Here is an 18,711-nt window from a genome sequence, read left to right as displayed (position 1 = left end):
GTCTGCTGGAGCCTATCCCAGCGCACATTGGGAGAAAGGCAGGGGTACACCCTGGACAGGTCACCAGTCCATCACAGGGCCACATATAGACAGACAACCACACACACTCACTCCTATGGGCAATTTAGAAATAATGTACATGTTTTTGGACTGTGGGAAGAAACTGGAGTAAACCCACACAGGCACAGGGAGAACATGCAAACTCCATACAGAATCGAACCCAAGACCTTCTTGCTGTGAGACAACAGTGCTAATGACTAAGCCACCATGCTCCCCTGGGGCTTGAACACTGATCTTCCAATCAACAACCAAGAGCCTTAACCACTTGAGCCACCACTGCTATTTTACTTACTTGTATTTTGCATGTAAAATTATTCTGATTCTGATTTCTTCATACTATAGAGCTAAAGTTTGAGTACATCACACTTATATGTATTTGCTAAACATCCCTTTCAAGATTTAGTCCCCGCTTTGCCATTATACTAACCTCTACTCTTCTTAGAAGGCTTTTCACAAGATATTGTAACATGATTATGAGGATCTGTGTGCTCATTTAGCTGCAAGGGTATTAGTGAGATCAGGCGGTTATGTCAGGTGATGAGGTCCGCTGTACAGTCAGTGTTTCAGTTCATCCCAGAAGTGTTCAGTGGGGTTAAGGTTAGGGTTCTGTGCACACCATTCGAGATGTTAAACTATGTCCCGTTATCACGCTGGGGCATCTTTTGGCTACTTAGTTCCAATGAATGGGAAATGTCATACATCATATAAAGATCCCAGATAGCAAAATAGGTCTGGCCCAGATCTGGCCCACACAATGCACTTACACTCGACCCACATACCACAAAGAATGACGGCCCTTTGGTGGACCATATCTGGTTTGCCAAGGGTGGGCCACACATGGGCCGGCACAAGGCCAGCACTGGGCCACACTGTTGGCCCAGAACAGGGACCGGGCCACATCTGGCATGCCATCATATAAATAGCGCCATCACTGCCAGACCTGGTCTGCATCTGGTTGACATACCACTTGCCATGCCAGCACTCAGCCAGCAGTGCCGGCTTAATACCAGATCTGACCCAGACCCATCTGCTATGTGGGATATGCTTCCAACGGTTTGGAGAAGAACCACATGTACATAGGTGTGATGGACAGGTGTCCAAAAGCTTTTGGCAGCGTAGTGTATAATAAAATTTACATATATTGTAGTGGCAAAATAGTTCCAAGAAAATTCGTTACATCGTGATGATGATGGCCTACATGACTAAACATCATGGAAAATCTGATGAAATGAAATGAGTCATCCGTTTGAAGATGCTCTACCAGTTTGTCCCGCTCGGCTTGTGTTTTGGCAACCGGATTTTTCAACAGCATTATATATATATATATATATATTTTTTTTTTACACGGACTTTTATTTTGACTCGAGGTTTTTATGGCTTCCTGTTGAGGCGTCGCATCTCATCACACACTGCATGAGGGAAGCGTGGTGTGCTGTGGGCAGGTAAACACATTACTGTTCACGGAGCGGAGACGGTATGTTTCATGTCGTGTTTAGGGAAGGAAACTTAACGCTTTCTTTATATCCTTCGATATAAATGTTACTGTAGCGCTTGAGAGCCAGAAGTGGTTTGATTAGCTCAGTTAGGAGGACGCGGTTCACCAGAACATTCTACACACTAGCTGAACTCGGTAGTCCCGTTACGGCGTGGGGTTCGGTCCCAAATGCCCCCGTCTGCTCTTATTTCAGGCACTACACAGGATGTGAAGTAATACCTCACGCGCTCTATTTAGTGTACTACGTAGTGGGCAGCGAGGCATTTGCGACTTAAAGTCGTTGCCTTTTGTCAGGTACGAGTCTGGGTAAGGCTAGCTAGCATGTGCGCTCGTTAGTTAGCTGTCGAGCTAAACGCTAAGTTACTTTTTTTTTTTATATATCGCGTGGCGTGTAAACAAACAGTTTTTTAAGTTCTTTTCTCCTTTACCTTGAATATTTCGACGTTTCGTGCGACCCATAACGAGAGGTTAATAAAATACGGAAGTTTGTGTGTTAATGTTTAGCCTGTTTTAGACTGTTTGCTGTCTAGCCAACAGTTGCTATCGTTGACGTTAGCCGTGTAGCTTAGCTAAAGTTAGCTAAGCGTTTTCGGGGTAGTCAGCTGTTGAGCTGTAATTGAGGATTAGGATTCAACTTACGACACGTTTAGGGCTTTCTTTAAAAGTGTGAATTTTGTAGGATTGACGGGGAAAAGTTGGTCATTTTTTCCCCTGTTAGCTGAAAGCGCGCACTGCCTGGACTTTTATTAGCATGTCTTTGTTTTAAACTGTTTATTTCTACGTCCCCTTATTAGACTACTAATCGCTTATAACAGTCTTTAATATGAGTATAATGTACACCGATGTGAGGTAAAGAGCTGTACGTTGTAATTGTTGACGCAAAAGCGAAAGCAGTCCTGAGTGATAAAGGGAGGGTTTTATTTTGGCCCTGAGCCATCAGGATAAAGTAGTGCGCATTACTAATGTATTAAACAGCAGAAAGACGAGGAACAAGTTGAAGATCCTGCCTCTACACGTTGCCATACCACAGAGGCATGACATGAATATATGTTTATTTTCTGTCCAGTTGTTTTTCAGACTGTTAAGATAGCCACAGGGAGGGGTTTGAGCATGATTGTAAGCCTACACCAGCCCAGGCCATGTTTGGATGGCTATATTTAAGCAACTGCCCATGAGCCTGCATGATAGTCTTACAGTTAAACTCGCAGCGTCTACTCATTTGCTCCTATTTGCACCTGTCACTTATGCTTGTTTGCGAAAATTGCTTTGCACACCTTTTTTTTTTTTTTTTTTTTTTAATTAAGTTGTCTTCTTCTTTTCCAGACTTTTCTACTTTGTACATACATTATTTTGTATATACTGTTTATGATGACTTCAGTGGTTGCTGACGCCGCCCGAGGAAATCGGGACAGAGTGCAGCCACAGACCTCACACACCTCACAGCCACAGAAACAGATTCAGGTAGGAATCGTGAATCCATCCAGGCAAATAAAAAAAGGTTGCAAAAACTCCGCATATGGCTATGGAGCCTCGTGGCAATAAATTGTCCAGAGAACTAACACATAACTTCGTTTATGGAGGCAGTGTTAATAATATTCTTTCGAAGAGATATAACTCCTCGTTGCTTATTTTTGTTTGTTTGTTTCTTTCCAAATCTAGGCCACAGCAGAACAGATCCGTCTGGCTCAGATGATCGACAAAAACGATGCGGATTTTGAAGGGAAGGTCAAACAGGTGAGTATATCCAGGGTTGACCTAATAGATATGGTTATATAAAGATCGTTTTACTAGCTGACGCCTGTTTGTGTGCGTTTCAGCTTATTGAGGTCACAGGCAGAAATCAGGACGAGTGCATGGTGGCTCTTCACGACTGCAACGGGGACGTCAACAAGGCCATCAACTTCCTGTTGGAGGAGGTTCCTGCCAAGGTGAGTGGCATACGTCCTGGCTTATCGAGACACAAATGTTTGTTTTGTAATTTCACAAGGCACTGAGTGCTATTCCAGGAAACGTTTGAGATCAATATAATACTTCCGTTAATACTGCTGAACGAGCTTGTGTTACAAGGCTGCTATGATGCTTTTGCCAAACGTTAACTGGATCTGTAGGTGTAACCATGGTATCTGTATTGTAACTATGACGATGCAAATTGCATCATTAATCCATTATTGTTTACCGTGTTTGGTCAGGACTCCTGGGAGACGGTGGGGAAGAAGAAGAGTGTGGGTAAAGAAGGTGCAACGGCAGAGACAAAAGAGCGAAAGGTTGACAAGGAGGGCAGGGGCCGCGGTGGTCTAAACAGACGCGGTCGCGGAGCCAGTCGCACCCAGGAAGGTGTGTAGTACACATCTTGGGTGTATACATTCAAGAGTATGTTTCCTTATAATCAATAATAAATTGGAATTTGCTTTTGTAGGCCGCACTGAGGAGAACGGGTTTGACTCGACTCCGGGAGAAAGAGGAGAGCGTGGGCGCCGGGGAAGAGGGAGAGGTCAGCACACACATGAACTTGAGCACACACATGAGCGCTTACACAGGATTACCTAAGAAATTCACACACCTGCTTATTGTGTTTGTCTTAGGCTTCTTTGGGATTGTGCCAACTTTTTCTTCTTCCTTTAAGCACTACCTTAGCAACTAAATATAGCCAAAGCCTACACTGGAACAATCACTGAACAAAAATGCACTGATATTTAATCCTGAAGCCTAGGCAAACAAGTTTTGATAACACTGTTTTTCAGCCAGGACCCCACAGTTGGTGCTTTGAGTTGTGGAAAAGGGGGTTGTTGCCATGTTGCTATTTGTGTCGCGCTGTAACCGTCATTAGCAGGCCACACGGTTAGAGGAATGCACTGACTAGAGCAGCTGCAGCCAGGAGGAGACTCACAGGGACATATGACGAAAGCCAGGCAAAGAATAAGAATAATGGTGGCAGTATGCTTGATGCCAACTTGAATGTCCCCGGTGTTCTCATTTAAGAATATTTGTCTTTTATTTGTGGATTTTCTACAGGCAGGATTTTGTGATAGAATCTGTAATTTGTTGCTTTGATGGAAATTGAAAGTTATTTAGGGCAAAGTTTGTAGGTTACATATTGGCATGTGCTAGTTCTAAACTGCTTGCAGGGGAGTGGGGAAACCCCAGTGTTTGGTATTGTGATTAACAATGCCCTCTTATCTGTGTTTAGGTGCAGGGGGGAGAGGAAGAGGCCGAGGAGATGGTGTGAATAGGTTCTCTCAGGGAATGGGGTGAGTATGGGTTATCAGCCTGACTTAACTTAGATTATCCTTATCAATGTCCATTAACAGTGAGGAGTGATTTTAAGTGTAAAAACAACTAAAAATATAGGTCACATGTGGTCAAACGTTAATATCCCCCAGTATCCTGTCTACATCAGAAATGTGGAAACGGTATAATAGATGAGTTAATAGGAAATTATTAACTACAAGGCAGACATCCATGAAATCACTTCTGGCAATGGCTAATTGTGAAAACATTTCTTGGGTTGAATTTGGTGTAGTTGAGTAAGGAACAAAACATCACTGTGGTATGAAAAGCAGTGACTACCTTTATGACCACCTGCCTAATATTGCGTTGGTCCCCCTTTTGCTGCCTGACTCATCATGCACTGTGTATTCTGACAGAACTAGCATTACTTTCTTCAGGAATTTGAGCAACAGTAGCTCATCTGTTGGATCGGATCACACGGGCCAGCTTTCGCTCTCCATGTGCATCAGTGACCCTGCTGCCGGTTCACCTCTATTCCTTCCTTAGACCACTTTTGATAGATTCTGACCACTGCCGACTGGCAACACTCCACAAGAGCTGCAGTTTTGGAGATGCTCTGATCCAGTCGTCTAGCCATCACAATTTGGTCCTTGTCAAACTCGCTCAAATCCTTACGCTTGTCCGTTTTTCCTGCTTATAACACATCAACTTTGAGGACAAAATGTTCATGTGCTACCTAATATATCCCACCCACTAACAGGTGCCATGATGAAGTGAATAAGACTGATTGATTGATTATCTCCTCACCTGTTACTGTTCATAATGTTATGCCTGATCTGTGTGTGAAAATATTGTAAAGCTCTCCTTATCTCCGTTCGATTACTTGGTAGACAGAAAGAAACTGTCTACTGAAATATGTAATTGATTAATTTAAAGGCTATGCAATAAATGCTTTTGTCCCACTGTGTTGTGTAGCTAAACTCTAAAATATAATCAACCTTCGCGCAAACAATTGACTGTCACTTGTTAACAGGGAGGACCTGATCCTAATACAGTCCTCTAGCACTGCAGCAGTCCTGAGTTTAGCATTACATTTAATACAAGAACTTTTTCCACATGTGTAAACCAAAATCTTTATTCAACATGTCATCTTTTTTTCCTCATGTTGCTTTCGGTGTATAGGACATTTTACACTGCTGATTACACTGGCTCCGCTGATCCAGGAGAGACAGCCAGCAACACTACTGATGGAGCAGGTAAGCCTCTCTCCATCTCTAGGAAATCTGTCTATAGGTGTAATGGAACAATCTGTTTGGTTGTCTGAATTTGAACATGGTGGTTTGTGGGTATAAGTATCTCTGCTCTGTACATATTAGGAAACTGGAGAAACAACTTGGAAGACTGGGCTGCGGAAGACTGGAATGAAGACGTGGGTGACTTCTTTATTTCTTTGTTGTTTTATCCTGCCTTCACATTAGCAAGCAACAGAGACTCTTCATTTTTATATACATGCTCAATACGGAGCCCCATTTTACGACAATTGAGGTTTTTTTTTTTAATTCTCTGCAAATAATGCAAAATAACAAATCCAAACAAAAGCTTAGAAAGAAGTAGAGGAAAATCTTAGTTATAAGAAACTACTCTCTTTTCATTAGCAATGTTCTTTATTGAGTTTTCCTTAGCATGATTAACCTTTGCACGTGTGACATTTTTCTTTTTCTTTTATCAGCTTTCTGAGACCAAAGTGTTCACTGCCTCCTATGCACTTGCTTCCCAGAACCACACAACACCTGGACAGGGGTAAGAGCACTCCAGTATTTTTAAAGCTAATCTCTGTCCACCTCATGTGAAGGATATGAGCGATTTAATACACACATGAAAGATTTTACTTTACTGAGAACTACTGCATTGAATCTCTCTCATGATGGAAATCTTTCCTATACTGTAGGGTCAATCTGAGTTCTCTGTTGCCTAAAGCAGCAGAGGTGGACTCTGATCTGACTGGATTGGAACCGTCATCCCCGGAGCCACTCACACAGAGCCTGGTGTTTACCAACTCTCAACAACACACGGCTTGCACACAGACACACAGCTATGCCTCAGCTGCTGCCAACAGCTATGCTTCTGCTGCTGCTGGCACCTACGCCCACGCCGCCTCGGTGAGAACACACACTTGGATGTTTCCTTCCAGCGACATTAATTAGGTTAAATGTTTGCGGTCGGAAATTTTTCGATTGTATAGGGACTTGCCTTATTTATCTAACAGCACACGCACCACTTTTGATGTTTCTGGCTTAAGCTGCAGGTAGAAAGTGTTAGTATTTTATGTGGTGTGTTGCTTGTCATTTCCAGGTTTATTCAGTTTACGCCATGCATGAACTTTTCTTAATTGCTAAGACATGAATATTCAGTAAGGGCTTTTAAGCTTTAGATAGATTTACTTGATAAACCCCCAGCTTGGACCATTTGCTCATATTGTTAGAGGAAGTCGCTTGATCTGTGCGGAGATTTGCAATTATGCTGAAATCTAATATGCAAGCTGTTGTAGACTGAAAAGGGACCTTCCATCCTGAACCAGCTGGAGCTTGTCTCATTTTCATATAGTTAAAAGAATGAAAGCAGTGCACTTCAGTACCGCATTGCTCTATTTGTCCAGGCAAGTACACCGTGATCCGTCTACAGGCAGGGCATGAGCGGTTTGTTATATATTCCTTGCTAGGGCTTTTAGTTTTATGTTTAGATACTGACAATAAATTAAGTTTGTTTATCTGTTATGTTTGACTCTTTAATTATTTTTTTAATTGCTTATTTCACTGTCTTTCCTTCTTATTTTTTTTTTCCATTTATCATTAGTCCATGGGCTCCAGACCACCTCAGCCTGAAATCCAGAAAACTGAGCCAGTTAGTGTCCCCCGCATCACACCTGTGTCCAGTCAGACACCAGTTGCCCTGACCAATGGCAGCCCTGTTGGAGAATCCAGTTCTCCTCCCCCTGCTGCACCTGCACCTTTAGCTTTGACTGAACCCAAAGCTGAGATCCCTGTTACAGTAACTCACAGTGAGTAGCAGCTTAAACACTTTGACACACACATACTATACAGTGTTTTAAAACTGCTGCATTCCAGCTTTGTTACATCTCTGATATCCTGAGTTTATTGACCGAGGCTCAGCTAGAAGCTTATAACATCATTTTTTACTAATATACTCACGTATATTAGGTCTGAAAACTAGCCTTGATGCCTGGGGCAAGCAAGTTACATGACTGGGTTGCCGGGGTTTTGTTTGTTGTTGCTTGGCTAGGGTTAGCTATGTTAGGAAAATGTTAGCCAAAAAAACATGCTGTTGTTGCATGAAGGTAGATTGACATGTGCTACATCAGAGCCATTGTCAGGATGGATTAAGGACTATGGCAATGCAGAATTACAGGATACAGGTTGTATCAGCATTGATCCTCTTAGATTTATATTACATTGGCAGTCTGTTGGCTTTGATGATTACATTTCCTGGCAACCAAAACATTGGCCCAGGCCATCACATTGCCACTTTCACTTCCCTGGTAGGCCATGAATTTATTATTTGTCCACACCTGGACACTATAAACCTGGATGTTCTCCTATAGCATGGACTGCCTTAACTTTATTAAGTGTGTTAAATGAGTCATGATGAGTTATAAATTAGTCACTCTTGCAATTGTATGGCAAAAGCCTATTTTTGCCATTCATACAAACTAGCATTACAGCTTAAACTTGAGTGTGATGATTTTAAATTTGTGGATAGATTACAAGTTTATAAATGTAAAACAAATGATGCATTTAAGCTCAGATTTTGTTTGCTTTATACTTGTTTTGCACCACAACTTTTAATTAATGCAAATGTATGGACACAATGCAAAGAAAAACCATTGGTTAAGAAGTGTTGGCCTAATGCTATACAATACTATGGATTATTTGAACCAAAAGCTAAAGCAGCACTGTAGCTTATTATGGCAACATCCTTATAGTCTCAACAGACTGTGCAGAACATCTTATTTGTTTCTTCCCCAGTGGATCTGAAGGCCCAGCCTGACCCCTCTCCCATCCTCAGTCAGCTGACCCAGCAACAGAATTCCACACTCCCATCGGACCTGCCGGCTCAGGGCCGAAACCCCTCTCCTCCTCTCCCCCTTCGAAACACCAGTTCACCTGTCCTGAAACCACTCGGAGAGACCAGTGCTTCCACCGTTGCGGAATCCCATCAGCCCAAACAAATCAGACCCCAGAGACGCAGAATGCCCCCTCCCTCCAAAGTAAGAGTCTGAAATATGGTTTATTATGTGTTGTTCTTTTCAATAAATACTGTACATTTTGTCATGATGGCTGTATGGTGTGCCTGGGTTATTGGAGAAAATAGCAACATTTGAGTAATTCGGTCGTTGTCTGGATTTCCAGATTCCTTCTTCAGCGGTGGAGATGCCAGGTTCTGCTGACGTGTCTGGGCTGAATGTGCAGTTTGGTGCCCTGGATTTTGCCTCTGAGGCTGCAGTAGAAAGCACCAGTCAGTCGGAAACAAGCATCCAAGAACCTGTTCCACCTGTTGCCCAAACCCAGAGCAACATGTACTCCAAACCGAGCACCATCAGGTAAGTGCATGCATCGATGTGAAATAGTCTAACTAGTACAACCTTAGCTTTAATTGGTAACCATCATTCTTGTCCTTTCAGTGAGCCAGTGACTGGTCTTCCTCCTGCCCTACCTACAACAACACTGGAGCCCAGATATACCTCTCCCTCTTTGGGTTTACCCACTGCCCCTGCACCTTCCACTTCCAGTCTGCACAAGGAACCAACCACCACCACATCTGCCACCGCTCTGACTGTAACGTTTGCTTATCTCAATCAACATTTGACATTCTAAATGTTTTTGGCATTGCTGAACTGATTTCGTGCTTCAGTGTGTATATTTAAAAGATGGCGATTAGTTATTTATTAATTCATTTGTATTTTGCCCACAGAATGGATTCAGCGAAGTACGGCCCTCCGTTACACAAGATGGTACGCCACTGGTGCTAAAGCACCAACTCGCTATCTAAATTCACCATCAAACACCAGAAACCGTCCTCATTACTGTTTAGTTATGTTGTAACAGACCGCTCTAGTGAACTGTACAGAATTACACTGCAAGCAATACATCATGAGCTAAAAATAGTCAAGTTAGTTTCATGCATAGACATTTAAAGCCGATTACACCTAGACTAAAAGATAGGACTGACCTTTGCATGGATTTAGATTTTCAACACATTGTCTGTCTTTGTAGCTGTCCCCTCAAGCACTCCTCAGTCCATGCCTACAGCACTGACCCCCGAGAACGGCATGGCCGCTTCATCCTTACCGTCGCCCGCATCGTCTGCACCGGCCCCGACACCCAGCACCCCTCTTCCCTCCCTCAGCAGGTAAATTCACATTTAAACAAAACCACATTCTAACATCATGCGTTTTATTTTCTGGAGAATCTGAGATCATACTTTCTTTATTGATCATTTTACTTTCTCTATTTTAATCAGTCATGTAAGCAGTGGAACTACGTTAGGATCTGCTGTGCCTGCCACTACTGGCCTCAGTGTAAGTACTTATTTAAACAGTATTTTTATGGTTTATTATTGTATGATGGAGGTTCTAGTGAAGGTATTTTTTTCCCCCTTTGTCTCAGGTGGTCAGTGATGTCAGCGGGAGCCTGTCTGCCTTCTCAGGCTCAGTTCTGACCTCAAATGGCCTGAGCAATGGTGCACCAGGCCTGTCTACCAATGGCCCCTCAGCTCCATCCACAGGACGTTCCGCACCACTGCAGACTACTACTACCACCACCGGTGAGTAATGCTTAATGTCCACTTCCTGTTTAGTCACGCAGAAGTAGTAAATCTAATGTGCTGGAAGTTATTTGAGAATGCTGGGTCTTTGTGTGTCTCACAGGCAAAGCACCACCTAACCTGGCTCAAGGTGTTCCTCCACTGTTGGCTAATCAGTATATCATGGGACCTGGAGGATTGCTTCCTGCCTATCCCGTAAGTACCGCCCAGTTCTATACATTTTTTAATTTTATTTCAGAATTTATTGCCAGCTCTTTTAATAAGACCTTACATAATGGATACTTCCTGTTTGTCTGTGATAAGCAACTGTGGTGTGGTATAGTATAAACAGCTTTTTTTTCATGTCTTAAAGCAGATCTATGGCTTTGAAGACCTGCAGCTGATACAGTCACGGCTACCCATGGTAAGCATTTTGTAGCAGTATGGGAGTAACTTGTTTCTGCTAAATTTTCTTTTAAGATGCTGTGCACAATTGCTGTGTAGCTGTATTTTGTGTTCGATGTCTAATTTGTTGTTGTGACTCCTCTCTCTGTAGGATTATTATGGAATGACTGCCTTTCCTGGTACAACAACGCTTGCTGCCAGAGATGGAGGATTAACAAACAACCCTTACTCAGGTGACTAAGTTGAAAATATGAAAACTTTTTGTAATCGTGCTGCTGCCTGACAGCATGTTTGTTTTTTTTTAGTTATTATTTTTCTGGAGTTTGTGTGTAATCTGTTATTTTACTGTGCTTCAAAGGTGAAGCTACCAAATTTGCTCGTGGTGATGCACCCTCCCCGGCACCCACCACCAGCCTCTCGTCCGTTGCCCCCTCGCAATCTGAGCCTGGCACGGTTCCTCCCCAAACACAGGCCCCACAGAACCAGGCCTTCCTGAATCCCCCTCTGCCGCCTGGCTATGGCTATACAAGCCTGCCCTACTATGCTGGTGTGCCAGGTGTGCCCAGTGCCTTCCAGTACGGCCCCACAGTCTTCATGCCACCTGCCTCAGCCAAGCAGCATGCTCAGTACCAGCACCAAGCTGGATACGGTGGACACACATATGCTTCAGGTCAGCGCCACTCACAAGGCACTGTTTATTTAGGTAAGGTTTTTTTTGTTGTACCTTTTTTAAGTAGCTTGTTTTATGTATTTATTTTTCTATCGCACAGGTTTTGATGACTTGTCTCAAGCTCATGCTGGAGGAGATTATGGGAAAGGATATGGCAGCAGTTCTCAGTCACAGGCCAAGTCGAGCAACAGCACAGGAAAAGGTCTTTGACACACTCTTTCCTGTATTACTTAAACATAATTTCCTGAGTTCTTTTGGCATGTCTCAAAACCTAATTAAATATGAATCTTGGCAAGCATACCAACATTCCCCCCCCCCTAATGGATGATATATGAGGAATAGAAATACAATGGCAGCTGACTTTAAACTTGCCTCTCCACAGCACCTGGACTGTCGGGCTCTGCCAGCTCCGATCTTGGTGCAGCTGTGTACAGCAAGACGCAGGTAAATATATATACCCAATGACATTTTCTACATATTTCATGCAGCGTTATAGCTCTTAAACGTGATCTGTTTTCTCTTTTAAGAATCTAAAATGAATCTTACAGGAAAAAGTGTTTTTTAAGCATATTTATTCATTCATTGGGATGAATAATGTCCAGGCAATACATGTTTACAACTGTCATTACATAATGCAGATAGAAATGTAAGTAATGAAGGCAAGTGTAAATGTAACTTCAAGATCTGGAGTTATGTAGAAAGTGCTGCTAAGTGTTTCATATGTTAAATGTCACTTGCAAATTGCTTACAGATGTGGTAGATGAATATCTGGTTAATTCTTCTTGATTATTTAGCAACACGTGATGCTTTGTGAGACTAATTGGAAACCTGTTTCTTCTCTTTTGAATGCAGTCATTTGATAAACAGGGTTTCCCCACGGCAACCCCAGCAACATTCAGCCTTCCCTCTGCTTTGGGAGGCACTGGACCCCTGAATCCTGGAGGAGCCCCTGGTTATGCCCCTGCACCTTTCCTCCACATTCTGCCCCCTCATCAGCAGCCTCCCTCTCAGCTTTTACACCACCACATAGCCCAGGACACACAGGTACACTACACTGTTACTCTATAAGGCTAAGCAGAAATGAACTGTGTTTCATTTCTACCTGGCAAGGAATCATTAAGTTCAGTACGGTGCCATGCTTACTGCCAAGGAAAGTTGGGACTATTAATGCTGTGAGACTTTGCTGATTACATTTACGACCCTATTCTTAACATGGGGGGGATCACCTTAAGTGTTCATTCATTTAACAGCAAATATACTTTAGGACAAATCCAAATTTTCCTAATCTGCAGTCAAGGGAACTAGCAGTGACAAGCAGTGCTACATGTTTATCATATGCATAGTACGCCATATGACTTCATCTTGGCTGCAGTTTTTCTTGGCTTGCTGAACTTCCTGACTTAGCTGATAGTTACTGTTCAAGTCCACACCAGTGTGTAATGCTGAAGGGGAATTTGGAACTTATTCATTCTGTGTATAAAACTAGAGAGTGAGCAGAAGGGTATTTTGTGTGTGTGTGTGTTTTATTTTTAATGTGATCGTCTCCTTGCAGGCTCAGCGCAGCCAATCCAGCAGCATGCAGAAGAGCCAGGGCAAGTCCAGCTACAGCAGCTCCCCCTACTGGGCCAACTGATCTCATGCTGGAAAACAGTCTAAATCTCATTCTTCAGTCCTGCTGCTGGCTTGATTATATACACATGCAATCTCTCCTGGACCCCCCCCCCCCCTCCCTCCAAAGTTTTCCTCTGCGTATTTCTTTTGTTTGTTTTTTTTTTGTTTGTTTTTTTTTTTTCCTTCTCCAAATTTGGTTTTTCATGTAAAATATTAATGTAAGTATTTATATATACTGTAAATGTTAAAAGCCGAACATGAGTTGTGGTCGCGCCATTTTATTTTTTCGAAGGATATTTTGCTTTTGTTTACTTTTTAAAAACTGCAAAGATGTAGCGAGAACGGAAAACTTTCGAGGACGATGGGGACTTCACAATGAGAGCTTGAGTTCTGAAAGATTACGAAGAGAAGGAAAGCAAAAGATTGGGGTTGGGGGTGGATTTCAGGAGAGGTTAATTTTAAGGAAATGAAAGCATTAAATGCTTGAATTGTTACACAGTGGGCTATGCCACAGTCAATGGGAAAAGTTGTCTGCTGAATGCTATTCTCCTTTCCACTGGCTCTGAAACGTTACCATACACTGGCCCACAAGTTTTATATTGAACTCCTGTTTCCCTCTAAATAAAGGTTCTGAGCTATTCAGTGGTTTGCCTGGTTGAAGTAATTTCTTTCATGAGTGTGTTTGCATTTGTAGGTAACAAATGATAACAGGTTTCCTTCACCACTCAGACAAATGTGATTATTATTGTTATTAATGATTTAAAAATCAATACCCACATAGTTGGAAATATACTACGTGGAAGATTTAATCACAGTATACAAGTATATGTTAAAGCCATTTATGATAAACAGACCAAAATCAGTTCATATCAATAGGACACTAGTTTCAACAAGTGTGTTTAATGGAGAGAGCTTTGTAAATAATCCACACATCAAACAAACTCACTGTACCAGCTCTGAGTACCTAGTAAATAAGGTTTTAATTAGGATTATTTAGCACACAATCCCTCTATCTTGAAAATCCAAAATGTAAAAAATATTTTAAAAAAATGATTTTATATACACTATAATGACAAAAGTATTCGCTCACCTGCCTTGACTCGCATATGAACTTAAGTGACATCCCATTCCTAATCCATAGGGTTCAATATGACGTCGGGCCACCCTTTGCAGCTATAACAGCTTCAGCTCTTCTGGGAAGGCTGTCCACAAGGTTTAGGAGTGTGTTTATGGGAATTTTTGACCGTTCTTCCAGAAGCGCATTTGTGAGGTCACACACTGATGTTGGACGAGAAGTCCTGGCTCTCAGTCTCCGCTCTAATTCATCCCAAAGGTGTTCTATCGGGTTGAGGTCAGGACTCTGTGCAGGCCAGTCAAGTTCATCCACACCAGACTCTGTCATCCATGTCTTTATGGACCTTGCTTTGGTCACTGGTGCACAGTCATGTTGGAAGAGGAAGGGGCCAGCTCCAAACTGTTCCCACAAAGTTGGGAGCATGGAATTGTCCAAAATGTCTTGGTATGCTGAAGCATTCAGAGTTCCTTTCACTGGAACTAAGGGGCCAAGCCCAGCTCCTGAAAAACAACCCCACACCATAATCCCCCCTCCACCAAACTTTACACTTGGCACAATGCAGTCAGACAAGTACCGTTCTCCTGGCAACCGCCAAACCCAGACTCGTCCATCAGATTGCCAGATGGAGAAGCGCGATTCGTCACTCCAGAGAACGCGTCTCCACTGCTCTAGAGTCCAGTGGCGGCGTGCTTTACACCACTGCATCTGACGCTTTGCATTGCACTTGGTGATGTATGGCTTGGATGCAGCTGCTCGGCCATGGAAACCCATTCCATGAAGCTCTCTGCGCACTGTTCTTGAGCTAATCTGAAGGCCACATGAAGTTTGGAGGTCTGTAGCGATTGACTCTGCAGAAAGTTGGCGACCTCTTCGCACTATGTGCCTCAGCATCCGCTGACCCCGCTCCGTCCGTTTACGTGGCCTACCACTTCGTGGCTGAGTTGCTGTCGTTCCCAAACACTTCCACGTTCTTATAATACAGCTGACAGTTGACTGTGGAATATTTAGGAGCGAGGAAATTTCACGACTGGATTTGTTGCACAGGTGGCATCCTATCACAGTTCCACGCTGGAATTCACTGATGAAAGTCGATTCACGTTGAGCAGAAATGATGGCCGCCAACGATGTTGGAGACGTCATGGAGAGCGCTATGCATCAGCCACTGTTGTGGTGGTGTTACAGTCTGGGCAGGTGTGTCTACTCAATACAGAACTGCCCTACATCTTGTGAATGGTACAGTGACAAGCCAATACTACCTGAATAACATCATTAATCCAGTCATTGTGCCCCTGCATGAACAACACAGGCCTTATTTCATCTTCATGGACGACAATGCTCCAGCTTATCGAGGTCGCATCATTAGGGAACGGCTGCTGGAGGCTGGGGTACCTCAAATGGAGTGGCCTGCACTTTCTCCAGACCTGAATCCCATAGAAAACCTGTGGGATAAGCCGAGTCGCCGTGTAGAGGCTCGTAACCCTGCACCCCAGAACCTCAATGACCTGAGGGCCGCCCTTCAAGAAGAGTGAAATGCCATGCCTCAGCAGACAATAAGTCGACTCGTGAACAGTGTGAGACGTCGTTGTCAAGCTGTAATTGATGGTCAAGGGCACATGACAAATTATTGAGACATTGACATTTTTTGTTGTGGTATACCCACCACTGTTGTTGGCGTTTGTTTCAATAAATTGTTTGAGATGAGGAAATCACCATTGCATGCATCTACTTAAATGCCCTACTTTCATGATATAATATCACTGTAGCGTGAACTTTTTACATTTTCCATAAATTTCACCCAAAAACCAAATGTACTTAACTTTTTGTGAGTAGTGTATATATAAATGAAAAAGAAAATCATCCCAGTCTTTTTCTGATTTTTAATCTAAATTCAGCTAAATTTGTTGGATTTTTATAATTCTTTAAAAAAGCTTTTGTCATTTTTTTTTGTCATTTTTATTCTTATTATATCTTTCTTATATGTGCATTTTTGTTGCAATATGAAATGGTGTGCCTATATATATGGTGTGCACTGTTTATAATATTATAATGTAATATTATAATAAATTAAATTTTAGATTTTATTTATTATTATTATTATTATTTTTTTTTAGAAATTTGCTAAAGGCATTTAACATGAATTTCCTTCTGTATTTCTGAAAATTTTCCCTAATTACTAACATTATGTATAATTTCTTTCCACGTCTTCCAGCGTCTCTCAGTATTATCTGCTTTAGTCTATAGTTTAAAATCATTTTATTGCCTATTTTGGTCTCCTTTATTTTATCATCACAATTTCTGCAGTTTCTGATAAGTTTCGTGTAGTATTTTGAGCCTGCAGTTTTGCCCATAACCACAAGAGGGAGCTAAGTCTAAAGTTAAATATCTTATATACTTACAAATCAGTGTGTCAATACTGAATGGTAAAGATGGGCCTCATTCGGGTTAATCACCTCCAAAGTGTACAGGACTTCATCATACAACACACTACTTATCAGACTTCCTCCCAAGACCATCACTGGTGTCTCTGATGTAGAAAATACTATTGAAATGGATACCTGAGCATCATAACCGGTCTGTTATGGAGTGGAAAAAGTTGCATCAATCTCAGTGATTGGAATTTTGTATGAGCAACAAACGTTGTTGGTGTGAGTTCTAAGGGACTGTTTCTCCAGTTAAATCCAATAACATTTTATATAAAACGGGAATTTGAACTCGCAGGGAACATACACAGATCAGGCATAACATTATGAGCAGTGACAGGTGGAGTTAAATACCACTGATGATCTCCTCATCATGGCACCTGTTAGTGGGTGGGATATATTAGGCAGCAAGTGAACATTTTGTCCTCAAAGTTGATGTGTTTGAAGCAGGAAAAATGGACAAACGTAAGGATTTGAACGAGTTTGACAAAGAGCCAAATTGTGATGGGTAGACGACTGGATCAGAGCATCTCCAAAACTGCAGCTCTTGTGGGGTGTTCCCGGTCTGCAGTGGTCAGTATCTATCAAAAGTGGTCCAAGGAAGGAACAGTGGTGAACCGGCGACAGGGTCATGGGTGGTCAAGGCTCATTGATGACATGGGGAGCGAAGGCTGGCCCGTGTGTTCCGATCCAACAGACGAGCTACTGTTGCTCAAATTGCTGATTGTTAATGCTGGTTCTGATAGAAAGGTGCCAGAATACACAGTGTCAGGGCTGCAACACAATATTAGGCAGGCGGTCATAATGTTATGCCTGATGGGTGTATGTTACGCACGAAACGTCTAAGAATATGATCTACTTTCATCCTTCAGCTACCATCTTCCTGCTGAAGCCATCTTTTCCGACTCAAAACCGACTTTCAAAACACTTTTGGTATGACTTTTTCCACAATATTTACCCGAATAATTAATGCATACATCTATGTATTCAACTCAAATCAGTGACAAAATACTTAAATATTATAAAACTGAGTAACGCATGCCACCAATGATATGTTTTGGCTTAAAGATATATACGGCTGCTGTATAATTTTATAGTAACCATAAAAATATTCTGGGCAGTACTATTTTTGAAAACACTGGTTTCAAAAATAATCGCCACCCCCACAATTACTGTGTGGAGAAAAAGAAAAAAACAGCAGTGAATCTCTTCATGAAATGTTTTAACAAGGCCGAAGACACTTCTACCAGCTCCACAGAGGACATTTAAAACTTTTCTGGCAGACTGAATATTTTCATTGATGGCGTTTTAACATCAACACATATTTTTAATTAAAATGCTCCAAAACAATCAAAGTATTGTTTCAAGGACGATCACTTGGAGGATGAAGACACATCCTTTTAGCTAAGAAAAATCTGAATATTAATTTGAACAATGACCCTTTCTTTACAACTGGACCATGACATATTATTCATGTACTATTACACCGAATGCTATTCAAGACAAACCTTCTGGGCTGTAAACAGGCCTATCACCATTTATTGACGTATAAGGTCGTTACATCTCAGTGATCTTTGAACCCGAGTTCACTTTAAGTGTACACGACATGACGCACAGTCACATCCAGTCATCAGACTCCCTGAAAAGCTGAACAAAACTTTGAACTAAATAAATGAACAGTATATAGTTTGACTTCATTTGTTATGTTAGTCAGTTTTTATTGATCCAGCAATACGTTTTTGTCTGTATGCTTTCACAGAGCATCTTCTTGTCTACATTAGACAATCTAGAGGAACGATTAATCTACATTTCATCTATCTCTCTCTCTCTCTTTCTATCTCTCTCACACCCTAAAACCTTTTCTATAAGGTTGATACTAACTCGAATAACCAGAAGAGAACAGATTCTCCTTTAAATGACAATATGT

The 18,711-nt window shown here is 42.1% G+C and overlaps 1 protein-coding gene across 5 annotated transcripts; it reads left to right on the top strand.

Moving 5' to 3' along the window:
- Positions 1 to 1,410: 1,410 nt before the first annotated feature.
- ubap2b (ubiquitin associated protein 2b) lies at positions 1,411 to 13,931 on the top strand. Of its 5 annotated transcripts, none has more exons than XM_058389943.1 (27): positions 1,411 to 1,534; positions 2,879 to 3,016; positions 3,215 to 3,289; positions 3,373 to 3,483; positions 3,745 to 3,889; positions 3,972 to 4,046; positions 4,743 to 4,803; positions 5,966 to 6,039; positions 6,160 to 6,212; positions 6,513 to 6,583; positions 6,732 to 6,942; positions 7,637 to 7,841; positions 8,827 to 9,068; positions 9,211 to 9,401; positions 9,483 to 9,636; positions 9,773 to 9,812; positions 10,075 to 10,210; positions 10,322 to 10,379; positions 10,468 to 10,624; positions 10,728 to 10,819; positions 10,977 to 11,027; positions 11,160 to 11,241; positions 11,367 to 11,711; positions 11,779 to 11,880; positions 12,061 to 12,122; positions 12,531 to 12,722; positions 13,231 to 13,931. In XM_058389943.1, exons 2-27 carry the CDS (start codon positions 2,921 to 2,923, stop codon positions 13,309 to 13,311), a joined length of 3,162 nt encoding a protein of 1,053 aa, XP_058245926.1. In that variant the 5' UTR covers positions 1,411 to 1,534; positions 2,879 to 2,920; the 3' UTR covers positions 13,312 to 13,931. The 5 variants fall into 5 exon arrangements, with proteins under 5 accessions (XP_058245926.1, XP_058245927.1, XP_058245931.1 ...); XM_058389944.1 differs by having other exon boundaries at positions 1,422 to 1,502; XM_058389948.1 differs by lacking the exon at positions 1,411 to 1,534 and having other exon boundaries at positions 10,980 to 11,027; positions 11,367 to 11,678.
- The last annotated feature ends 4,780 nt before the right edge of the window (positions 13,932 to 18,711 follow it).

This window comes from Hemibagrus wyckioides, linkage group LG05 (assembly GCF_019097595.1).
Source record: "Hemibagrus wyckioides isolate EC202008001 linkage group LG05, SWU_Hwy_1.0, whole genome shotgun sequence".
Taxonomy (NCBI): Eukaryota; Metazoa; Chordata; class Actinopteri; order Siluriformes; family Bagridae; genus Hemibagrus; species Hemibagrus wyckioides.
This window is presented reverse-complemented; position numbering and strand designations above follow the sequence as displayed.